The 26984-nt window shown below is 44.4% G+C and overlaps 1 protein-coding gene across 1 annotated transcript in view; it reads right to left on the bottom strand.

Moving 5' to 3' along the window:
* Nucleotides 1-26984, bottom strand: part of lrmda (leucine rich melanocyte differentiation associated) — a 297303-nt gene that overhangs the window by 101920 nt on the left and 168399 nt on the right. Inside the window, exons 3-4 of the mRNA XM_083775128.1 lie at nt 3326-3452; nt 1237-1376 (exon numbers count right to left, since the gene is read on the bottom strand). Coding sequence (XP_083631254.1) covers nt 1237-1376; nt 3326-3452 — 267 coding nt within the window. The remainder of the gene's footprint in view (nt 1-1236; nt 1377-3325; nt 3453-26984) is intronic.

The raw sequence follows: 26984 nt of genomic DNA, 5'->3' as shown, positions 1-26984 counted from the left end.
CAGTGGTCCTTGGGGGGGGGGGGGGGGGGGGGGTTCCAGGTGGTCCCCAGCTAAATGATGGAGAGTTTGGTAACCAAATGGACCCTTATTAGATCTTTAACTCTTCAGGGTTTGGTTTAATTGTACGCTCTCAAGAGTTAACATTTGAGAGCGTACAATTAAACCAAAATGGCATAATTTACAAGAAGGCTACACAACTAGAGAATGTCTGTCTGTCTGTCTGCATGCCTGCCTGTCCATCCATCTATCAGGACTATTTGATGCTTGACACCTACGCATGGCTCCACTGGGTTTGGAAAATCAGCTTTCAAGTGTTGCGTATACTTAGGCCTCTTTTAGACGGCGACCATCTCCATATAACACGTCAAAGTCCCGTTGCGTTCTATTTTTTTTGGACCATTTACATGAGAACGCACACTTGAATGAACACGCTACAAAGTGCATGCATATATATGCCAGGTCGCTAGGTGGTGCGTGTCCTTGTGGGGTCCGTGTGACGCAGCGCTTATATAAACCATAGACATAAGTACATAAGTCACGCATGCGTAGAACTACTTCGCGTCCTCATCACACCTCCAGCAAACCGGACTATCCGACATGGTTGTTGTTGTTCGTTTCCCCTAGCAACTGACGCATGCCTATGACACCATGTAAAAACGTAGGACACGGGGCGAGCCGACCAGAGCTGACGTAAGCCATGATGTCACAAGTTTTGCGGATCCACCGTTTTGCCTGTTTATATGGAGACCATAGGAAACGGCGATCTAAAAGATTTCCACTCTGGGAGGTGGTTTCACTTCGTTGCGTTTTCACCTCCTGTGAACACGGTTCTCGTCTAAATGACAGCAGCAAACGATACTTTATTTTGCCGTTTTTTATGAACACCATCCTCGTGTAAATAGCACCTTAGAAACACCTTACAGACTTCACTCAAGTATTGCTCTCTTGTATCCCGAGGTCGTTTTCAGTCGGACATATCAACTTTGGTCAATCTCAATTGTGCCCATTTCAATCGATGTTGATAAACTATGTGATGACATTTTTATTTAAATTGTATTCATCTTTATTTTTCTTTCATTCTTTCTTTTCTCCCCCTTTTCACGTTGTTATATCATCTCAGCACCACAAGGAGGGTCCAAGCCCTTGGTGTGTTCTCCGAGAACTACACAAAAAGGTTGAAATTAAATGAAACGAAACGTGGTGACATTTAGCAGCATAAAAGCGGAACGTATCTACCTGTATCTCTGGTAGTCGTCCTCGTCCTTATCCGGGCTGACCAGCTGGTTGGGACAGGCCTCGTTCCCCAGCAGGCTCAGGTACTCCAGCGCTGGGGTCACGTCGGCCAAGTGCTCCAGCAGGGCCTCCACGTCAGTCAGGTGTCAGAGGGCGGATGTCAAGGACCCAGTGCTGTTAATTACATTAGCATTTAACCATCCCCACAGACCCCACACTCCTCAACACACGGAACAAACACCCCCCCAAACCCAACCCCAGCCCGCTGCTGCTGCTGCATGTCACTGTCAAATGTACCGCTGCACTCAAAGGGCCAAGTCTACTGGGCAAGTCAACATGCCATTATAGGTGAATTAAATTCCAAAGTTTTCCAACATTTTCACATTATTTGTTTTGGAAAAAAAATCTGAACTAGCAGGGAAAGAAGATCTACTGTATAAGCTCATAATGTGTTTCATGTAGATTGGCTGTTTTTGCTATTTGTTGTTCGATGAAGTTTATAGGGCTTTAAGTGGTGAAGGTGTAGGATTTTGGGGTATAGAAGTGAGGCAATTTGGCGCGCTCTCTCTCTCTCTCGTGCACGCTCCCTTGCTTTCTCCCCCCTCACGCAGTGGCTTTCATTTCCTAGGTGGCTGGGTGTACAACGGTGACAAAATGATGGATGCCCTGTGGTTCACACAGAGCGTGCTTCCCACAGCCGTGCCGTGGAAAACTTTCACGAAGACGTGGAAAAAAACAAACAGCCCCTAAGCAGGCACATTCATCACTAATACATTCACTTCTTTGGAAAATTGAGCCCCAAAGTGTCAAAATACAACTGCCGCTAATGCAGTACTCGAGCTTTAAAAATGGCAACGTGCCACGGCAGGATGTACATAATTGGCCTATTAGCATGTGCCGACCACTTCACAACCAAACCGAGCACAGAGAGAGACCCAGACGCACACTTCAAGGAGCCCCAGTTCTCTTTTTTTTTTAATGTTGACTCTGGAAGTGTGTGTGTGCATCTGTTTGTGTGCGCGAGTGCGTGCATGCGTGCGCGCATCCGTGTGTGTCATTACCCCCTAGGATCTATCCAAACCCGAGCAAAACAGGACGCGTTGCTAAAGCTGCTCTGAAGCTAAGGGAGGAAGTTGAACTTCACACATTTCTGAGTGATCGTAAACACCGGTCGTGCAACGTTTCAGTGACCATGAATTTGAGACCACTGGAAGTGGGACACGTTGAAATCCAATGATCTAAATGGTGTGGAATATGAGCTTATTTATTTATTTACAGAGAAATTAAATTTCCTAAAAACTTCATCATACAAAATAGTGAAAATAGAGATCTACAAGCTATAGCTATTTTAACAAGGTCTGAAAATGTAAGTATGTACAGAGTATATATACACTTGAAGTACACCACACACACACACACACACACACACACACACACACACACACACACACACACACACACACACACACACACACACACACACACACACACACACACACACACACACACACACACACACACACACACACACACACACACACACACACACACACACACACACACACAGAGTTCACTGAGCTGATTCTCGAGTGTGACTCCACTAGAGGTCTCTGTGGTTCAAAGCCTTGCACTCTGGGTTCTGGGACAACCAGGACTCTAGCTGTTGAAACACATTATGTTATAACAGCACAGTTTAAAATGGCTCTCTGCAACAGCACATAGTGAAAGACAGAAATATAGACGTCGAAAAGGCAGTTACTCCTGGTTAGCTCTGGCCGGGGGTGTTTGAGTGTGCTTTTTGTACAGTACACTGCACGGCCGGAGTTATAACCACTTAAACCCCTCTATAAACGTAGTCAAATGACAAAACATGAGTTGCCACTTTCCCCCCCTATACTCAACATCTCACCAAAAATATTGCCGTTCTTCCAAGCTTGCAGATCGGGTTGTTTTCGGCAAGATTTGGTGTAAGAGGAAAAAAACAAAGCACCAGAAGAATAATACAGTCGGCGCAGTCCCCGCCACAGAATAGGAACGCCGTGGCTCAAGTGGTTAAGAGAGTTGAGAGTGCTGCTTCGGGTCGAAAGGATATTTGGTTCTTATTGAGCGTCAGGGTGTGTAGCTGTGGCAACCCGGGCAACCGGAGGTCATTTCCGAGCAGATTGTTGTCGACGACCAGTTCTTCCAGCCCGCTGAACGCTTTGAGGCCCACCAGTGACCTGCAATGATAAGGCAACAGGAGAGAGGGGGGGGGGGGGGGGGAGAGAAAATTGATATAGCCTTAAATCCGAAGCCCAAGCCATTGTTGTGCAGAAATAAATATTTCAGCCTCCCCTCTTCTTTCAGACAGAGAGTGTGGGCCCTGGGCCTGTCAGGGGAGTGAATGACAAGAATTAGTGGTGCTGAGCTCCCCTGGCATGGCGAGGAATCCTTCAGCGGCTGGCAGGATGAGGGATGGGGGTCACTTGTGAGTAGCCAGGATTCAAAACAAAAGGCTTCAGAAATGCGGCGGGCAGGATGAATTTGTCAATGTCTTGTGCCTTGAGGCGCCCAGTTTCGCCTGACCCTAACCCTCCATTCCCAAGACAAATCACTCTGTCACAGTTCACCTTCACTCCCCGGACACAAATTTAACTTGTCATCCATCATTTTCACAGTGGAGCCGGAATACGCTCGCAATCACACATCATGGAACGGAAGGGGGAAACTTTTATTTTTATTTTTTTAGCAACTGTTCCGCAATGGGGGCTAGTTTGAGATCTTAACACCAAAAGGATTTATTTTTAGTTTTTAGTTTTTTCTTTCCTAAAATGGCGGAATTCTCTCCATTTGTTTTATGATGCATTGAAAGTGAGGTGAAGGGTCATCTCGAGTCTCTCTTTCACACTCTCTCACTCTCTCTCAATGTGCGAGCACGCACACGCACACGCACACACACACACACACACACACTTTCACACAGACATAAAAATGACGGAGGGCCGCTGTTTGAGGTAATGTTAGGACCTTGCGAGTCGTGGAAGGTGCACAAAGGCAGTTGTGTGCGTTTCCTAATCCTTCACACGCCACAGACTGTCAAGGCACCGCGTTAAAGTGGCCAGGGTGACTTCACTGACATTTAGATCTGCCAGGACCTGGCCGAGACCGAATCCTTCAACAACAGCCGTTCCTCACAGCTCAGCTCACATGACGCCGCCGCCACGCACGCTGGGATTATACTGCATGGAAAACTAAATAAAGCACAGTCTACGCTACTTTCTTGACTAGCTAATGGTTTAATAGATGAAGCGCAGAGGACTTTATTATTAGAAATAGATCTTGTTACGCCGGCTCCTGGCTTCACTTTAGTCACTGCTCGGAGCTAATAAATTGCAGACTTTGTTTATTGTATCAGAAGCTGCGGGGCCACCTTGACATTATGTTAGCTGTGCGTGCCTGTAAACAATGTCACATATTACTGCATGACAACCTCAAGGTAATGCATATATGGCTGGATCTAAACAAGTCGAGTGTGAACTAATACAAACACATTGCAGCGCTGGCTAGTGTCAGTGTCATAATACGCGTGTGCACGCACATGCGCTCGCGAGCACACATACACACACACACACACACACACACACACACACACACACACACACACACACACACACACACACACACACACACACACACTATGGCTATGTAAATACAACACCCTTATCATGACAATCTGCAAATGGATGGCAGGCAGTGGTAATCAGTGTAAGGGAAGATAAACATAATAGGGGAGGTAATACAAAATGAGAGAGAGAGAGAGAGAGAGAGAGAGACAGACAGAGACAGAGACAGAGACAGAGACAGAGACAGAGACAGAGACAGAGGCAGATACAGAGACAGAGACAGAGGCAGATACAGAGACAGAGACAGAGAGAGACACGGACAGAGAGAGACACGGACAGAGAGAGACACGGACAGAGAGAGACACGGACAGAGAGAGACAGAGAGAGACAGAGACAGAGAGAGACAGAGACAGGACATAGACAGAGACAGAGACAGAGATAGAGACAGAGACAGGACAGAGACAGAAATGAGAGGCATGGCTACTCTGGCAACTCAGAACGTTAAGTGTGTGTTTCAAAGGGTGACTTAAGTGTATTACAACAATATTGTACAAGAAACCATTGTAAACATGGGATTACATGTAAGCGCATGTGGATACCTAACAGTAGGCTACAGACATTATGGTGAATACTTGAAATGTAGTGTGTTAACCCGTTAAAACATTGGCGTCTAGAATAGCTAATAGCTATTATATCGCCCCTGTCGGGTGGAAACCTCATGTTAAAAACTGCTGCTTTTCGGGATTCAAATTCAAAAGCAGAAAAAGTAGCAGATCAACAACCTTTGTACTGTATAGATCTGTTACTTTTGAGGCTTTTGTGTGACGCTGTAGTATGATCATGTAGGGCATTCATTTATGGAAAAAAAACCCACAAAAAAGTTAATTTGGATTGGATTTTAAAGACATTATGTTTTTCAGAGAACTGGTTAGGATTTAGAAGACATTTGTAGAATCTCAGGCCTCAGGTCTTAATCACCCCCACCTGTATTTGCGGCGGTGTGTGTGTGCGTGCGTGCGTGTGCGCGTGTGCGTGCGTGCATGATAGGCTGCAGTCCTGTGGGTTATGTTATTAGCCGCTCAGTTAAAGGGATCTGCGCGGCGCGGAGGGGAGCCTTATTAATTGTTGTTTTCATGTCACCACCGCTGTGTGCACCGGCTGATTTAATCAGTTAAATTCACAGCCGGGGGAGAGCCGCTGAGTCCCATCCAGCATTAACTACAGTGCACGGATTGAACTTGTAATAGTCTCCAGCCTGCGAGCATGCGGCATGCACTCCCCTCTGCACGTTTCCCCCGCAACATTTGGTTTCATTTCACTTTTTATAAGCTTTCCTGTTTTAAATGCTCAAGAGCTCAGAAAACTAACAAAGTTGCCGTTCAGTTAAAGTACTCCGCCCCCGCAAAACACGAGGAGCTCTCTAAACTAATGAGCTAACTAAACTAATGAGCGTAATTGACTCAAATCCCAAAGCTGGAGCTATTATTTTGGTGTGCAGAAAAAAGAAAAACACGACTAGAAAAGGTGTGGTCTACGGCAGTGGTTCTCAAAGTGGGGTCCGGGGACCCCCAGGGGTGCTTGAGGGAGTTCCAGGGGGTCCCCAGCTAAATTATACTTTGAAATGGACCCTTATGGGTCTGTATTGTAACCCTGACACTCTCAGGGTTAAATTAACATTGATTTTACAATTTAAATTGGGGGTCCCATAGCAATGCCAATTCAGGTCAAACCGAGGAGGGCCCTTGAAATGAAAATGGCTGAAAATCACTGCTAGAGCCATAAAAACCTACTCTTATGGGGGTCCTTGGGTGTAAAAACCTTCTCTTATGGGGGTCCTTGGGTGTAAAAACCTGCTCTTATGGGGGTCCTTGGGTGTAAAAACCTTCTCTTATGGGGGTCCTTGGGTGTAAAAACCTTCTCTTATGGGGGTCCTTGGGTGTAAAAACCTGCTCTTATGGGGGTCCTTGGGTGTAAAAACCTTCTCTTATGGGGGTCCTTGGGTGTAAAAACCTTCTCTTATGGGGGTCCTTGGGATGCAGGCTGATGAGGGGGTCCTTGGCATGAAAACGTCTGAGAACTACGTACTGCTCTACGGAGCACAGATGGAAAACAAGCTTGTAAATGAACAGTGTGTTCTTATTTGAACATGTACAGTATGTTGTTGGCTGCATGGACAGTGTCTATAGCAGGACATTGTCTTTGAGCTAAAGAGGTGTTTACAAACTGCTAAGCTGTAGTTCACCATTACTTACTACGTTAGTTCTCTACCTCGTGTCATATACCACGATCTCGACTGTGTGTAAATCTCATTCTCAATCAATGGCACATCTCCCACCCAAACACGCCGGCCAATCACAATTTGCATCCTCACTTTTGTCTTCAATGTTTGTGTTTACACACCTTTGTCTTCAATGTTTGTGTTTACACAATGTTTGTGTTTACACAATGTTTTGACATATTTAGCGCCCCTCAAAAATGAGTAAAGCTTGAATCTCTAAACTAAAGACATACAGTAGTCAATGGTATTAATACCACCTGCTTACATGGACCTGCTTGCTGTATGTAGAGTCAATGGAAGCACTTCAGTGTCAACAGGCCTCAAGGGCCAGTCCTTTGAATTGCACTCCAAAGGGACGGTAGGTCTGTGGTAGAAGTTGTTTACAAAAAATACAATTTCATGTCTTTGTCCTTTAATTGGCCTTCTGGCGGAGTGCACAAAAACTGTGGTGCTGACTAGCCAATCGGTTTAAGATATAGCACACACAAACGGACGGGGTGAAATCACTTTACTCCACTCCAAGTGTGGACAAGCTGGTGTATATGGAAAGGCATTTCTCCACTGTGGATGCTGATTCAAAGTATGATTTCAGAGCGAAAGTCCTGCCACACTGTTTACAGTAGAGATATTCCCAACTACGCCGATTTGCGCATACACCGCTGCGGTATTGCAGTCGCTGTACCACGCTCTTGTGATGAAAGGAGAGCTGAGCCAGAAAGCAAAGCTCTCTACCGAGCAATCCTCGTTTCTACTCTCACCTATAGTCAGGAAGTGCATGTGGGTCATGACCGAAAGAATAAGGTTGCGAATAAAAGCGGCCAAAATGAGACTGAGAGTTGCTGCTTCTTCGCTTGGAAAGGAGCCAGCTTAGGTGGTTAGGAAGCCTCGCGAGCGTCTCCCTAGGGAGGTCCTCGATACACGTCCCTCTTAGAAGAACACCCCGGGCAGACCAAGGATGAGTTGGAGGGTTTATATCTACAATATCTGCCGGGACCGCCTCAGGAACCTAAAGAATTAAGTTACTAATGTTTCTCTGGAGAGAGAAGTCTGGAGCTCTCTGGTGGAGCTGTTGTCCCCTCGTTAAAGTTTTCTGCATCCTAATATGCCCGTACGGCGCTTAAAAGACACAAACAAAATGTACATTCAACAAAGCACCATACAACAAAATACATGAACAGTTACTGATGGATGCATCATTCTCCAACGTAACTACCATGCCTTATTTATACAAATTCCAAAAACAAAAACGTCCTCAGTGAACAGTCAACTTAGCACACAACATTCAGACATCCAAGAGATCCCTGATGTCACCAGTACAGTATATACTGCACACGGATGGATGGATGGATAGACACCGTCTCATAGCCTACTTAGTTGAAGTGTGGCCGTGTTAGAGGTTGTAAATAGGCTAGTTTTGAGTAGTAGGGAAGATGGGCATTAGGGATATACGTTAAGAAATTATATTGTAATCTCTAACAGTATTATCCTTTTTAAAAACAATAAAAAGCTCAACATTTATATTAGTATACAAGAGTCAAGATAGTTATATAATTTATAGGACTGATGCATTAGTTTGAGGGTCAGAGGAGAGAGAGAGAGAGAGAGAGAGAGAGAGAGAGAGGTGGGGTGGAAGAGAGATAGCTTTAATGAGGTGAAGCGATGAATTCTCTCCTTGTTAAGATAATTATGATCAGTCTCATTGTCAGAGCTAATACTTCACCCAGGCCTGTCTTTACGCTATGACTACCACTTAGCCTGTGTTAGCTCACAGTCATACATCACACGTCCGTCCGCGTGTGCGTGTGTGTGTCTGTGTGTGCGTGTGTGTGTGTGTGTGTGTGTGTGTGTGTGCACGCACGCTCCTGTATGATAACATGCATGCACATGCCCTGACGTATTTTCGCATGACAAATACTGCTATTGTTTTTAAAAATTTAAGTCAGTTTCAGTCTCTATGTAGTCTAATTAGTATTTTTACTATTTCAATATTTGTGTAGTTAGCTACTGTATTTTGGTAGTTACAGTAGCTGAATTAATCTAGTCTTTAGATGACCTGTCCTCATCTCATTGCCTTATTGTCGTGCCTTATGTGTGTGTTGTTCACTCATCAGTGCCTCTTAAATACATGTTTGAAATGAAAAAACACTTTCAGCTAACATTTATAAAATGTGTGGGTGAAAACAAAAGAGTGTAGCACTCCTCAGCTACGACAACGTCAACTATTCTGCGTGATACCGTATGCACACTTTGCTCAGTAATATGCAGCAGGTCAACAACACACAACAATAACAACAGCCGAACACGCATGCACACACACACACACACACACACACACACACACACACACACACACACACACACACACACACACACACACACACACACACACACACACACACACACACACACACACACACACACACACACACACACACACACACACACACACACACACACACGCACACACACACGAGAGCGGACATCAGCCCGGTAGAGGGCCAGACATAGGCAGCCCGATCAATAGACTAATACGAATGCAGACACAATGATTGATAAACCACTGCCGACAGCACGGAGGGAGAAAACTCTCCGCCGTTATTGGCTGAAATGCCAGTCAGTCCTGTCGATGGCTCTCCCACCAGTGTCATGTCAAATGTCCTTTAGGCGGCCAATGAGAAATAGAGGATGGCAACCTCTCCGCCAGTCAACATTCATTACACAGCATGCAGGCCTTTCACAGAATAGATTTAGATTGTGTTTATTTGCTACTACGTTATTCAGAAAACTCTCAAGATTTAGAACAGTGAGTTCTCAAAAATAGCAAATTATAAATACAACATCTGATAGTTTGGAATTTTCTCAAACACAAATCTTCTCATATGGGGGTTCTGACCTTTTCAGATGGGTGGCGGTCAATTTGGGTGTGCTTGGCACTTAACAGTTTAAGAACCACTGATCAAGATGGAATTTGAATAGAAATCGGGCCTCAGGTCACACACAAAAAAAAAGGAAAAAAACTGAAAACCCGACTATAGCCGTGGCGGCTGTGCTCCACAGTGTGAGGATTTGCAGTCCATTCAAAGGCAGCTATAGCTTGGCTGTGCTGCAGTCAGTGGAGGCTCTTATTCCAATAGGAGAGCCAGGCCCGGGCTGCCGAGTGACAGGCAAATTGACGTGCTGTTCAGAGGGCAACAGATAAATGTTTGATGAATTGGCCAATACCGGAGCCATGATGGTCCTCATATGTGCATAATGGACTATCCAGAGCAGACTTCAGATTGCCTGCCAGGATAAGGCGATGTAATGAACGGACAGGGGGGTGGGGGTGGGGTGGGGTGGGAGGGAGCCAAGGATCTGGACTGGCTTTAATAAACTTAATAAGAAAAGTGAATGGAGGGGAGATGGCTGGAGAGCAAAGAGGAAGTAAGGACCCGGCCGCTTGTCGCCATTAGCATCGGGGAGGGGGAGAAAAAAAAAACAGTCCGGAAAAGGGATCAGCGAGATGGATGTGGCTGGTTGTAAAGCTGACTGGCTGAGATCAAAGTCACGTACAGGACAGGTGTCAGGACACCTACTGTAAGAATATCCTTGCATATCGTCATAGGCTACACTGTATGTCCTTCTCAGGAAATGGAAAGAAATACTCAGTAATACATTGGTTAAATATTCATAATAATAAACAGAAATAGTGGTTCTACAAGGTCACAATGAGCTTGTAGATCAGCTATGTTTGCTACTTTTCCACGACACTTAATTTATTGAAAAGCATGGAGTTACAAGGTCTATGCCCGACAGCGACAATGTAAACACTGTAGCCTGCTGAAAGTCTTTAACATAACTGCATTGCACCACTCTGTGACGGTAAAAAATAAATACGAGATAACAATAATCCAAACATGGCATCCACACGCTATCAGGGCCAGCTCAATGTACATAAGATGACAACATCAGTGAAAATAGCCAATCTACGAGCTCGCAGTGCGTCAGGCTAGATCTGCTATTTTCAAAGCGCAACACTTGAGCGCAACCAAACATAAAATGACTTGTCTCTTAGTTCTACTGGATCTCATCTCCACTAGTCCCTCCCAAACATTTTAGCCTAGTTTGTAATTGTTGACGAAACCGTCAATATATTTGTGACCAGATTTGACTGAGAGCCTGCCATCGCGCAAGGATAATTTTTTTTTTCTTTTTTCAAAATGAGTATAGCACAGGCATACTCTTCACATACTAGAGCATGTCTGAAATAAATGTCGGAGCTGAAATCGACATGTAAATATGAAATAAATGCTTAAACATAGGTGTAATGTTAGAGACCACAGAAGTGAACCTTTCAAGCCTGTTTTCTCAACTCGCTGTTTTCTGCAAGACATTACTCCAAAACTGGTGGGTCAAACTGAACAACCATTACCATTGAATATGTCAATTTGAAGCTATAATTCCCATGCTTTCTTATGACAAATCTGGTCACATTTTAGTCTCAGCTTTAGTCATCATAGCTTAGTTTTTATTTAGCTTCCGTCAGTGAAAAAAAAGGTAGTCGACCACCATCCACCCACCGCACTCCCAGAGCCTCCAAACACACCATCATCCACCCACCACGCTGTTCTGACAGGGTCCAATCCCTCGCTATGTTACATGGTCTGTAGTGTATACGTCTGCATTTCTGATGGCACCGGGAAATTAGACTGTCATCATCTGTGTCTGTCTCTCTCTCTTAGTGCACACACACACACACACACACACACATACACACACACACTTTAACACATGCGGAAAGTCACAGCTCTGTGTGACACTCCGTGGAGTCCTCCCGTGTCTCCGGGGCCTCAGGTGGCGTGCAGTCATTTAAAGATCACACGTCCAGGACACACGTATAAGCTCCCTGAATGCATGTCAATCGACACATGGGAAGTGGATTACACTTCTCCTCACACGCAGCCAGCTGAAAATTACTATTAATGGCAATGCAAATCATTAGGGCACGTTTAAGGCCGCAGGCAAAAAAAAAGGGGGGGGGGGGTCATTTTTAATCTGCTTTGAATATTACGCTACGCTTGCTTCTGATCTCTCGTGTGTGTAAAAAAAAAAAAAAAAAACAAACATTACTAGCCATGGAGATGTTGATTAGAGGTGGCGTGCTAGATTGAACTTTGCTCGAGGTTATGCCGATATTATAGAGTGTTTTTAGAAAGCATAGACTAATTAATGGAGAACTGGATCAAATAGATGGCATAACATTGTGACATGTGCATTATTGTGAACAAGGTGTGCTGCAAAGAAAATAAGTGTATTATCCATGTTGTAAGTAGGTGTAAAAAGCACCTGCAACATGAACATGTTCGATCAGAACCACTGCCCCACCGTACACGATAAGACCACTTTGCGTCTCGTCCTGCAGCGTTTGAGTTATGGACGACCCGAGTGGATATTATCCACTTTCTCCCTGCTGAGTGTGTGAGGTTAATGTTCTCCACTATGTCATTAGAGTTAGCTGAAGGGCTGATGGCTGTGTGAATCAGACATGGACTCAGCTCCTCTGCACGCACACACACACACACACATACACACACACGCGCGCGCGCGCGCACGCGAGCACACACAGCCAGAGCACATCAAAGCCAACCGGTCTGAGGTCAGCATGACTTGGCTTTGCGCCTCCCCTCGCACTTGGCGTCCCGATCTGATTAATGACCCAGGATCAGCCCCATGCCCAGGCAGGGATAAGGAGCTGACAGTAGCTCCTGACAGCTCTGACCTTATAAGCCTGGTTTGACCCCTGGCCTAGCCTGGCCCAGGCCCAGCCCGGGCTGAAGCCTAAAACCTCCCGACAATGACCTGATTGAGAAGCAGAACAACGTTGGCGGGGATGAGAGGAGAGGAGCCTCTCTCTCTCTGGCAGGGAAGGGTGAACAGACGGCAGGGGGGGCGGAGACCACTGACACGGGCTAATGGCTATGTTATGCTTTAGCTATTGAAAAAAAGCAGATCTACAGCAGATCTGTCCAAAATGCAGCAGCTAGAGTTTTAACCAGAACTAAGATGAGAGAACATATTACTCCAGTTTTGGCATCACTGCACTGGCTTCCGGTTGTTTTTAGGATTGATTTTAAAATTATTTTACTTGTCTATAAAGCTCTCAATGGTCTCGCACCTCCGTACCTCTGTGACTGCCTACCTAGATATGTCCCTAACCGCCCCCTCAGGTCCTCCAATGCTGGCCTACTTGAAGTGCCTAAAAGAATGTGCACAGAAAAATATGGTGAGGCAGCTTTTTGCTTCTACGGCCCAACAGCCTGGAATAAACTTCCATTCGAGCTCAGACACGCACCCTCTGTAGACATTTTTTAATCTCAACTCAAGACTCACCTCTTCACTCTTGCTTTTTAGTTGAGTTTTACTATGCACGTTCCTACCCTGCCCTGACTGATTGTGGCATGTGGTGTTTTTATTTGTTTTTATTTATTTTATGTTCTTATATTCAATTTTGTTCTTTGCCATTGTTCTATCATTTTAACTACTTGTGTTTTATCGTTTTATATTTCTGTGTCCTGCCCTGTGAAGCACTTTGAGCTGCATTTATGTATGAAAGGTGCTATACAAATAAAGCTTGTAGGTCTGTTATTTTTGAAAAATCGAAGAACGACTGACATAAAAACAGCTTTTTCAGAAAACTGTCAGGATGTAGAAGACATTTTTAGAATCTGATCTCAGGTCAAAATGGGTTAACGCCCAGCATCCGTATTGTGGGGAATGCTTTGGCAGAAAATAGCAGATCGACAAGCTCCGATCAGCTATTTTCAGCGAAAGCTTTCCCCACAATAACAGAAAATACACTAGTATGGATCCCTGAGGGACTCCGACCAACCATATGGGGTGTAAGTAGTTAACCATGTTTGCACTCATGACATAAGTTACAACTGTACTTTGACCTTTTTTTTTCCTTCCAGCCAAGGGCTCCATCTTGCGCCACCCTTATCCCTAAACGTATTTGCCTTTTTTTTTTTTTTTTTTTTAAACATTTTAAAATAGTTCAACTAGCCGATCTACATCGAGACATTGTGAGCTTGTAGATCGGCTATTTGAACTATTTTAAAAGGTTTTTTTAAATAGTACAAAAAATGGCAAATTAAATTAGTTTATGGATAAGGGTTAAGAGGTGGTGCTTGAACCCTGGGGGTTCAATAGGCTAAGGCATTGTCCTCACATGCAGCTTTTTTTCTTCTTTTTTTTGTGCCTTTATTAATAGTTACAGTGAAGACAGACAGGAAAGAGAGAGGGAGAGAAGGGGAGAGACACACAGCAAAGGTCGTCATGAACGAGACTCGAACATGCGATGCGCTGTCAGGCCAGAGCCTATAAATTATGTGCCTGGACCACTAGGCCAGCGGGTGCCCCCATCACATGGAGCTTTGTTGCTACACTACACCGTGCGACGGTGTTCCAGGGTGAAAATAGCCGCACAGTCGCATCGTGACGCGTTGTCAAGCTTGCACATGCTCTAATTTGTGTATTTTTGAATCTTTTTGGAAATGTTTCCGTCGGTACTAACGGCATGCCCCGAAATAAGGAACTCCACGTTGGAAATGGTTTAAGAATGACAGTTCCTGTGATAAAACAGATCAAAGGAGACTATATAGTGTGTACAGTGCACTGTGCATGTGATGGAGCCTCTCCATAATGGCTGGACTGTGCTCCCACAGCGGTACACCCTGGTTCTTGTGGATGTTGCTATTGAAAGATTAGTTGTCTCTTCACATGACAAACACCCTCCTCTCTCGGTGAGCCGGAGCCAAAAATCAATTCGCTGATGGCATCTCTGTCAGTGCGTATATCACCGCTGCACAAATAACACGCAGTCACTCATGCACACAGGCGCACGCACGGACGCACGAACACACTGCACGCCACGCACAAAAAATAATAATAAAAACGAAAACGTATAAAATAGACGCTAGACACTGTAAGACGTACTGTAGTTGCTATCAGCTACTCGCGGTTGCCAATCAGCCAAGTAACAACCAAGTCACCATGGATACACTCATCATTAAAGAGTAGATGTCGGCTTGTGTGTGTGTGTGTGTGTGTGTGTGTGTGTGTTTGTGTGTGAGAGAGTGGTGGGAACGAAATGCACCGAATCCTAAAGAGGAGGGATCCCTCTGTCAGCCTGAGTTCTCTGTCTGAATGAGTATTGCTCTGTCATTACAGTGTTGGGCTGAGCGCTGTCAACATTTCCCTGGGAGGAGGAGGAGGGGGTTGGGTTGGGGGGGGGGGGGAGCCATCCCGCATTAGGCTCGAGTGAGTTCAACTGTCAACTTGCCAGCCATCTGTATGCCTCAGCATCCCAACGTAATAGCAAATAATCACTACCCCGTGGTCTCTTCATGGCAAATGATCGATGTTTGTCTTGATGTCTGATGGATGACCCGCGTCACACTGTTGTCCAGGCATGCATTAAATACCACCTCTATGAAAGACCTGTCAGTCTGATGTGGACACGCGCACGCACATGCGCACGGGCCGTGCACGCACACACACGAGCACACGCATGAGCGCCGGGATAATGAGAGTGGAGGGAGAGGGAACCATAGTGAGTAGAATAGACTGCCGGTTGTAGTCGCGAGGATTTCAAAGCGGAGGTTAATTTCCCTGCATTAGTGGGAAATCGCATAATGTGACTGGACCCGGGGTGTGATTGGTGGACAGGATTACCGGAGGTAGTACCACCTACGATGCACTCAAACCCCCTCCTCTCTCTCTCTCTCTCTCTCTCACACAGTCACACGCGCGCGCGTGCGCACACACACACACACTCCCACTCAAGACTACTCAGATTAAAATGCGCGGCACCACAATCTTTGATCTCTCACTTGCTGACACAAATCCTTTCAAGCCCCAACATTTTCCTGCAAAGGTAATTAGTGCTAATTAAAAAGTTTTCTAAAGCAGGCTAGTACGGCTGCTGCTGTTCAATGCCCCCCCCCCCCCAGCCCCCCCATCGACCCCCTCTCTGGGTCCTGCGGATGTGCGTGTCAGCCGCGTTCCTCCTCCCTCTTTGTTGGAAGCATCCCATTATTAGCAGACTGTACGAGACAGGCTAGCGGGGCCTTGAACTTGTGTAGAAGTATGGCGAGAAATCTGGTGGCCCAGCATGGGGTCCGACTGACTGGAGCTTCTTCTCCTCCCACCCCGTGACAAACCTGTGCTCCGTAGGGGGAGGGAGGGGGACGGGACGTGTCGTGTACACAACATGCACCACGCGGGACAGATCCAAAACCACGCAAACAGAACAGGTGTTATTTAATTGGGACATCCTGCCCTGTATGTAAACCCAGGAGTTGCTGTCGGTTCGCTGAGAGCAAAGCAGTTTGCACAACTTGCAGAGTGCCATTGCCGTTGTTGTTGTCGGGCAGAAACCTCTCAGGTCCATATTTGAACTTGTTTTTTTTTGTTTTTTTTGAGGGGCGCTATATAGCTCCTCCTATGTCCAGCTTTTAGTGTGCGTGCACAAACTTTGTCCTACACAAACTCCCATTGACAATGAATGGGCTTTTACGTCATAGTGTAAACACAAACATTGTTGTATATATTCAACTCTCAACTGTCAGTAAGAAGTCGTCGATGATGATGTACGATGACAAGAGCGCCCCTCACTTCACACGGGTGTTAATTAACGCCCTACTTGATCGTATACCACAGCATCACACAAAAGCATCTAAAGTAGAAGATCTGTAAGCTTGAGCTTGTTATTTTCACTACTTTCAAATTTAAATCCCCAAAAGTAACAGTTTTGGACATAATTATGCGGTTTCCACCCGACAGACAGACAATATCATATTCAAATTGCTTGTAGCATTAAAAAAAAATGCAATTTGCAATAAAAAAAAAACACACCACTTGCTTAAATTTGATTTGCATACTTGGTGCGACAGTGATAGAACACGAGGATCTAGGCGGCTCTATCTATCAGCAGGCCGCCCTTACCACTGTTCATCCAGCCATTATTATGACATAATTAGCTGTCTTTCCAGCACATCATTAAGTGGGTTGCTAAGTGTCAGGTACAGACGTGTCTCAGATACGACACACAAAAAGCAATATCATTCCACAATGTTTCCAAATGACAATTATGTAATCTCAGCAACGGGGTCTGACAGAGAATGATAATTAGACAACTATTCATTCTGTACTGTACCAATTAAAGCCTCCAATCCCATTTATTTTTTTATCAAGTAAAATGCCAGTGAGCTGCACCCCCCCCCCCCCTCATAGCACGATTATACAGGTGCTGAATATTCAAACATAAGGCGATTTGTTTAGTCCATTAAGACCTGAGGTTGATTCTACAAAATGTCTTCTAAATCAGTAAAGCAGTTTTCTGAAAAAACTTTGTTGCTACTGTATATCAGTAGTTATTTTTTCATGTCAAGGACCCCCAGTATTTGGCCACTGAGCTTCCAGCTCAAGATGTTTTGTTCCAGGCGTTTTTGTTTCAAAACAGAGCAGATCTACAAGCTTGTACCGCTTGTCACTGCTATGAGCTTGTAGATCTGCTATATTTTTGAATAGCCAAACTATAAAAACTTGTTTTTTTTTAATACACATATGCGTTCCCGGTTATAATGTGTTAAGCTAGTAAAATTACAGAAGACTATATACTGTATACAGTGAGAGTGTGATACAGTGTGCCGAGGTTCTTACCAGAAGTAATGTACGTAACAACGAATGCTTTGATTCCGACAAGCCTATTAATAGTCTTGGTGATTGACAAGTAGGTGTGCCTATACAAGAGAAATGGTGGTTGTACAAGAAAGTTATTGATTTGACCTTTGGAGTAGTTCATCCCTTTTTTTCTACCCTCTCTTTGTTGTTTTCATCTTGTTTTCCACCAAGCAAGGAAATATAATGGAACATGTCATCGCGCGAGACAGTTTGATGGAATGCCATGTCATTTTAATTTAAATGTTACAGTCTCACTGACATCTCTGTCAATGTATAATTGTCACTGAATCCCAGTTTGGACGTGCGCACTGTATTTGTCATTCAGCGCGAGACACTGGGAGCCACTGACAGAAATGTTACTTTGATGGGTGGAAGAACTGTAAATCAAGTCTCTACTTGTGTGAGTTTAAGCTTTTTTGTCACATGCTTGCACATAAGCATGCATGATTAGATATGGCAATCAATCAGGCAGAAAGCTGTGATCTCTGTCCTTAAACTGGAACAGTATAAATACTAGGTTTATTCACTCCAAAGAGTGGAGAGAGGCAAACAAGTTGTCTTCAAAGGAGGGCCGGGAAGGGGCTTGTATTTTAGCTACTGTATGCTAAATGATGGCCTCTAAGCTTTATTGGAGATCGACGTTTAGGTTGTTGGTGAATGCCAAATTTTCACCAAGCTAAGATGATTCTTACTGTTTGTTTGACTGATTGATTAATTACTTTATTAGTTGTGTAAACGGCAGGGATGGGGTTTTTTTAGGCTAAAAGGATACATAATACCCTGAAGAAGGCAACTAGCTTGTCGAAACGTTGGTAAATAAAAAAGTATTTTTTTGCATCGGGGCAACGAGCTGTGCGACCTCTCCTTTCTGTTATATGGGCTAAAAGGATAACACAAAAAGGTCCTGGAGACGTGTTTCCATTGTTGTCCTACAGTACTGTATTCAATTCACCAACAACATGTCATCAACCAATTTGACCAGCTCTTGGCTCGAAACATAGTCAATAAAGTATAACGTTTGGAGCAGATGAGTGTGCGGGTTCTTGTTGATGCTACTTTTGAACCCAGCACCTCTACTAAGTGATGTGCGTATTCTATTAGTTTTTGTATCAACCAATACAAACAACTATATGAACAAATGACAAAAAGGTGACTTAATTGGCTCCCTGTCAAGTTCAGAATTGATTTGAAGGTACTGGCCCCCTCATATCTATCAGAACTTTTGGAGGATACTACTCCAAGCCAGACCTTTGAGGTCTGCCGGCCAGACTGTTCCATCAACTCATTTAAGATCCAGAGGTGATCGTGCCGTTTCTGTTGCAGCGCCCACTCTCTGGAACAGCCTGCCGTTTAATATCAAAAGTGCCCAGTCCTTTGTTGTGTTCAAGTCTCTTCTCAGGACTGACTCATCTCTTTTCTATTATGGCCTTTGATCATTCCTGATTTGTGTTTTGATGATATGTGGATGCACTGCACATACATAACATTTTGTTATGTACAGTATGTGTATGTAAAAGCTGCCGTGGGGCTCAACCATTATATACACAGAGTATACGTTGGGGTCCGTATACTTATATACAAACCTGGCAAATAACGTCCCCTAGCTGGGAGGTACGCATAGATATAGCGACCTGGGAGATTAATAATGAATGTATTGAATTGTACATGCATGAATCGAGTATGAAGGACCCTAATGGGAACAAGCCATAGGCTTTCTTGGGTTTAAATCCTCTTAGCAGACCTTGTAGTGAACTGTACTTTCCTGTGCTTTTCCCCCGCAAACTGTTAATAAAGTATTCAAACAAACAATGAATCAAAGTATTGAGGGGGCATTGTCCTTCACAGTATCTGGAGTGTGCTGGAATTATCTAGGTTGTGAGTAGAAGTCGTATCAGTATGTTTTGGGAGGTCTGCATGCAATGACACTGACATGATATAGTATTTAGAGATGTTCTTGACTAGACAACTAAACACAGCCGACTAATACCAAACAAACCAATGAACCGATTAATGGACCACGAGGGAATAGCTCTAGTTGTCTTAGCAAATTGTTACCCTAGAAGTGCTTTTTACAAAGTCACTTTGACAATGACCTTCCGAGTGTTTGCTTCGCATCCCAAAGCTGCTACGTGGTGGTGAGACCTGGTGATCTGTGTGCACACGGTCCTGAGAACATAATAGCAGAGAGAGAGAGAGAGAGAGAGAGAGAGCCTGCCTGCAGCAGTGTTCACCTTTTGAAGATTGCCTTTCTGTCTTTGTGGTTCCCTGACATGACAGCTTAAAGGGATGTATGTGATAGTCTATCTGCCTGGTGTTAATCACGGGTACCTGTGCAGCACCATGGAAAAAAGAAAGAAATAATGTCTCCCTCTCTCCTACTGTCTAACCAACCCCTCCTCTCTCTCTCTCTCTCTCTCTCTCTCTCTCTCTCTCTCTCTCTCTCTCACCGCTGGCCCATTACCTTTACAGTGAGGCTCATTAAAGAAGGCAAGTCGAGTCAAATCTTTCTGTAATTCGGCAGAGGTGAATTGCTGTCAACATCATTAACCGTCATTTCCCCCCCAACTCACTCCAGTACTTATGAAGTGTTCTTTATTGTGTAATGATCCAGATCTCTCCTCTAAACCGGCCCTCTTCAAAGGCCCCCGGGAGGACGTACCACCCATGCAGCTGGCTGACATGTCAGAGGGGCCAGGTTTAACAGGGCTCCGCTGTTGCGGCCGTCGCTTGTGCTTAAACAGATCCAGCGTTTCATCCATGCAGCGGCTGAGCTCAAAGTAACATTACTCAGACGGAACGGAGCGGAAGGGAAGACCGGGAGGCCCAACGTCTCTGAATGGACAGTGCCATTGGTTCTTCTAACACAGCTGTCTCGGCCGCTATACACAGGCCAATCACTGATTAATGCCGCAGAATTTTCACCCCCGGTTCGCCGCATCGGAGGGCCCGAGTCGTAGCCAATTACGTTCCTCCTTTGCCTCTCCGCGTCTGAATGGTGTTTACCGATGGCTCACCGATTTCATAAGACACCATTGGTCAGGCTCGCTCCATAGCTAATTATACTGAGAGCGAGCCTGCTTGTCATGCTAGAAGATGTCCTCTGTGTCCTGTCTTGAGAGAGGCCCTCTTTGTGCTTCCGCCATTGTGTGTCCCCCAGTGGCCAGTATCACGCTATGAGATGTCCTCCGGGCCTTGTGTTGGGGTAAGCCCCCTTTGTGCGGGCGCCATTGTGCGTCCCCCTGTGCCGAACCCCCCGCTAGGTAGGAACACTGGGGCGGTGCAGCGGGGGGATGCTTCTCAGGGCCCTAAGACCTACAGTAAATCTTCAAACAATTTAGACAAACAAAAACGGGCCGCTGTGCCGCGGAGAGGGGGAAGACAAGGAAAAGCAGATGAATAAGCAACATCAATTACCGGGGCTTTGACCTGCGAGCCCCCACACCATGGCACACATTTCACACTAAATCGCCCCAGATTGGAGTTGACACCGCTGGACGAGAAACACTGACCCCTCACAAGGCTAGCCCTTCGAACTTAAAGAGTAAAGAGAGGGGGGGGATGTGAGGGCTTGACAAACGACGTAAGACTGAAGCCAGCGTCCAACAGAGGCAAGGAGGAGGGGTTTGAATACAACAACAACAAAAAATCACGCATAATAGGCCCTGGTTTGTTTTAAAGTGAGACGAAATGGCTCAATTTGAGCACTTAACCGGTCGGAATTGCCCAGGCTGAGGTACAAGAGGAACATGCAAGCGGACAACCGCATCAGGCCACTGATCAGTGGCCTATGAAGGGAACAAAGCCGGATGTCCAACAGGCTTACCAGTGAACCTGAGTGGGATTGGACACTCTTTAAAGCTTGTTTCAGCCTCGCAAGCTTTCACCCCCAAAAAGTGCCGCTTCCACTGAACTCTTTTCACTCGGGCAACACAAGCCCTATCCCCTCCACTTTGTGATAATGGACAATGGCAAAATAAACACGTGGCTCATATCTGTTCAACAACACAGTGGCCTGCTCTAATCTAGAAGGTTGCTCACACAAAGAGCTATTCACTTTCCTACTTTTCTTTTAAAAGGGATCTGTAAATACTGATATTGCAGGAAGTGTTAGTTCTCACTTTCCACGCGCGTGCCTTTAAAAAGCGTCTTTTCTTTCGTTATTACTTTGATTGAAACGGCAAAGGAAAAGGGTGTTACCGGAGGCGAGAAGAGATCATGCAACCCTATCTCAGTTAGTCAATACAGCGTTAATTAATCTAATAACAAACTGCTCCGAAGGAGAGGGGAAAAAAGAAAACAGGGTGCTCGATCTTGACAAGATTCACAAGAAATCGTGCAGTCTTGTGGAGGCATAACAGCACATCGACACGTTGGGAGGCATCGGGTTCCAGGAGGAGAAAATCATATAACCACCACCCAATTAGCCCGGGGAAAGCAGAGAATATGTCTGTGGGTTCACGGACCAAGCGTGAAACTTAGTGATATGACATGGCATACAAAAACAGAGCATGTCTTTTTATAGGCACAAAGTGCAGTGGAGAAGAAGAATCGGGAGGGAAGAAGCAAAGGGGGGGGCAGGCTCACCTCTTCAGAGAAAAGGTCATAAAGTAATTTCACTTTGTTTACAGTGTGCTTTTCTGATTACTGGTGGCTTTGAAGTGAGTCATGCATGTGGTTGACACATTATTTCAATAGCAACTGTAAATACCATACGGACAGGGGGATATTACACCAGAAAAGGGGCATGTGTATTCGTTGTTGAAACAAGCCACTAAAAATATATTGAAAATACCAACATGGACACCCCGTGTTCTGAAACAATTAGTAGCCTACTGTGTCATTTGGGTGAATATTTGTGTGATCTACACTATACAAGAAAGGCCTTTAGTCATTACTCATTGTAGAGTAATAGTAAGTACTATATAACAAGTAAGACGCGCAAACGCGGGAAGCGAACGCAGCTCGTGTGTGTGGTTGTGTGTGTGTGTGTGTGTGTGTGTGTGTGTGCTACAGCTGCGCCCTGTGTGTGTGTGTGTGTGTGTGTGTGTGTGTGTGTGTGTGTGTGTGTGTGTGTGTGTGTGTGTGTGTGCTACAGCTGCGCCCTCTGGTGGCGGGCGGGTGGTGTAACAGCGTGACACACACACACACACACACACACAGACATTCAGCCCTTGCTGTCATAGTAAGTGGCTCAGTGCGTTCGCAATAAATACATAACATAATTTGACATCATAAAAAAAGCACCAAAGTTAAAATGTCATTAAAGGTTTAGCAATATGAACATAACAGAGTTTATTAGCAAAGAAGTCAGATGGAATCATGATGACATCATGATTCCAGAACATGACATCTGCCAGACAGAGCTGTCATGAAGAGACAACGCATATCTGTGCATTAAAGGAGATGGAATCCCAAGTGCATCAAATGGTATTTAACCCATCTAAAAGCACTACATGTATTACTAATATGCAGGACTTAAGTGTGAGCACCCCTTTTCAAACAATGGAAGCCTTGCATCTGCACATCTCTCCTGCGATCACAGCCATTCAAACAGAATGGTAATGGCACCTCATGCCAGTCAGTCAGCTGCTCCCCCTTGCAAATGGAAATGCGGAGAAAGGTGGAGAAGGGATTCATTTTATCTAGTTGACACACATTACAACTGAGAGTTTTCAAAAGACGGAAGATGGAAGCTTTCGGGTCAATTATGGTGTCAGGGCTGTCAGCTCGCTATGAAATATATACCTTTGAAGAACACTTTACTGAGGGGATGGGGAGAAGGGTTGAGGAGAGATACTGTTTAACTCGGGGGCCATGCGAATATCACACATGGAGTAAAAAAATATATACCGTATATATATATATATATATATATATATATATATATATTATATATATAAATAAAATGGACCATTTTGATGGAGCACACTTTGTCAAAGGGAGACTGACTACAGACAGCCCCTAAAGTGTGACATGGGAGGTGATTATTTTGTGATTTGGAAAGGATCCGTTGGAACAATGCAGGAGGAGTAGTAATATGTATCATTAGATACATGCAATAGGTGATGGTTGCACTGTGATTACACGTCCATTAAAATGTACGTTTCAGTGCACAGGAAACAAACAAAAAAAGTCTGCATCTGTATACAGGATGGCAGAAACTAATGTTAACGTCCAATGAAGTCAAAATATGTACCACCAAAGTACCAGGTTTTGATCGAAAATACCCATCACTAACCAGTACTTCTCGATAAATGCCTCATTCCACTCATCTGAGAGCATTTTGACTCACTACAAAAAAAATCCCATTCTAGACGCAGAATGGGGTCCTCCCTAATAGGATCCTCCTAATAGGATTCTTCACGAAACAGTGGAAAAGGTTGTGAAAGATGAAGTGACACAAGGCGACAAATCTACGCCACCCCACCCTCCACGACCCCCCCCCTTTCACTATTTGCATGCGCCCCCACTACCCTCTAGAATGTTAAAATGGCCTCACCCCCAGTTCAAGCTATAAAACACTAACCTTGAAACAGTGAGTGACAGAGAGAATTATGGGTTATTGTAGTGTCAGAAAGGGAGGCAGCTGTATGATGAGACTGGGTGTCATTTAGACAATCACAAACTTAAGAGGCAGCGTGACACGTACCCCCCCCCCCCCCCCCCCCCTCCCCTTCCCCTCCCTCCCTTCAACAGACAGCGCTCCTGACACGGATGGTGATAATTTTCCTGGAGACAGAAAAAAGACAGAGATGGAGTATACGGATGGAAAAAACCGAAAGTCACAGAGAGAAAGGTGTGATTTCCCCTCTCTTCCATCTGCAGGAGGACCATTTGAAAGCCTGTGCGTCGCATTCATTGTGGGAATCAAGATGAAGCAAACCAGCCAACCAGCCACCCCCCCCCATCCCCCCGCACACGACGAACGCGTCAACCTGCCAGCCTGATAAGAGGTGTCTGAAGCCCTGCATGTGCGAGATGAATACTTCCCAGTTTGAGATGATGACACAGGATGTGATGTGACGTACCCGGAGATGGCTGCGTGGTGCGGCTGGGCCAAGACTGACCGTACAGCACAGGGATAATTGCATCTGAGGTCAGGCATGCGTGCCTGAGCAAGCAAGCATTAACAACACGCAAAATTATACTAGGCACATTTTTTATCTAAGGGGCACAAATGAAGAACAACATCATCAAGGGTGGTTGTCAGTTTACACACGTTCACTCACGTCCATGACGGATAGGAGATAAAATGAAAGGAACTGCCTGTCAACATAATTAATTCAATAAAAGCAACATTGTCTGCTTTGTCACATTTCAAATGGGGTGACATGTAATTACGGTTATTTGTAGAAATAGCCTTCATTAGCATCTCCGAAGGCCCTTCCGTTCAAACCACTGAAAAGGAACTCAACAACTTTCAATCACGTCGTAAAGTGGAAAATGTAACATTACCACCATGTTTTTATTCTATGTGGAAAGATGTTTTCTTTAGTTGAATATTTTTCATGTATAGGTTACTAAAAACTGTTCATGGCAAGTCAGCCTCTATATTGAATTAATCATTTAAAGAGCATCTTGCATCAACTATTGACATCCAATTATGATCCGGATCACATTTGCTAATGTTTGCATATTTGGCACCATATTTTGCACACGTTAAAAATGTAAGCAATACCGTAGGGATCCAATACACAGTAGGTGAGTGTTTGTTTTAGTTCCCAGTTGAGCATGGGTTTAACCACTCTATATTGAGCATGGGTTTAACCATTCTATATTGAGCATGGGTTTAACCATTCTATATTGAGCATGGGTTTAACCATTCTATATTGAGCATGGGTTTAACCACTCTATATTGAGCATGGGTTTAACCATTCTATATTGAGCATGGGTTTAACCATTCTATATTGAGCATGGGTTTAACCATTCTATATTGAGCTGCAGTCACACCAGCACAATTATTACTTTTGAATGTAATTTATTTCAATGGAGCAGTGACCTACAAATGATGTCACTCACCGGTGCTCAACAAATTCAATTCAATACAGTAGTCAAGACTGAACTTTTATTCCAATTGAGAAGGATATTTTCTTCTTTAGTCAGCGTTACATCGCAGGAAGTGGAGGCAAGTGGAGGCAAGGCATAAACCAGGACCTGTAACTGGACCTAGACAAGAAGTATTCTACTGTAGCTTGCCAAAATGAATTACACTTCTGTACTTGTATTGCTTCTAGTATTGATGATTGTACAGTATGTACTATGCATACAGAATTGTATATGTCTTTACAGTATATATATATGTGTCTTGATGAATTGAATACATATAGGAACCCCTCAGGGATTTTTGTGTTCCTTTTAGCATAATTGTATAACTGTGCCTCTGTACTTGCAAACTGTTTATTATAAACTGTAATTATAATAAATTAATCAATCAATGGAATGGAACGCAGATCAATTACCCTAACCAAACACATGCCTAAACGTAAAGGCCATACTGTACTGTACTGTACTGTACACATCATTACACCTTCAGCCATACGGTAGGCTATATCATATTTAATTGTTTCATGTTTACCAGTTGTGGTTGCTATACAATAATAGTTTGCTTGCATTATTATTTTTTTGGCCCAAAGTCATTAAAATATTACCAAACTTTACCAACATAATATTAGATTAACAAAACGGTGCTGAATAAGTCACGGTTGTAATTTCATTGATGAATGATCAATGTTTTCTCCAATCTGAATTTAGTGAGATCCCCAGATCTAAGACTTGCATTTGGCAAAGCAAGTCTCTTGTGGTACTGGCCAAGTACATTTGCACATAACCGGAATTCATCCTCCACATTTACCCATCCTTAACCACTAGTAGCACTGGATAACTATTGAACAGCACAGAGGGAGCAGTTGGTGGTCAGTGTCTTGCTCAAGGACACTTTCACACTAAGCTAGGAGGAGCCGGAGTTCAAACTGGCATCTCAAAAGTCCGCTCTACCTCCAGTCCTTAACCACTGCCACCCACATGCAGTAATAAGCATTATCATTACACTGGAAAATCCTATTTAGGTTAGACATCAAGCTAATATGCATAATACAATTTATTGTACAATGCAATAATAATAATAATAGTTAGAACTAGAAAAGGTGCCG

The sequence above is a fragment of the Protomyctophum parallelum genome (genome assembly GCF_964188405.1).
Source record: "Protomyctophum parallelum genome assembly, chromosome: 10".
NCBI lineage: Eukaryota > Metazoa > Chordata > Actinopteri > Myctophiformes > Myctophidae > Protomyctophum > Protomyctophum parallelum.
The sequence above is the reverse complement of the archived record's forward strand: the minus strand, read 5'-3'. Positions and strand labels throughout refer to the sequence as shown.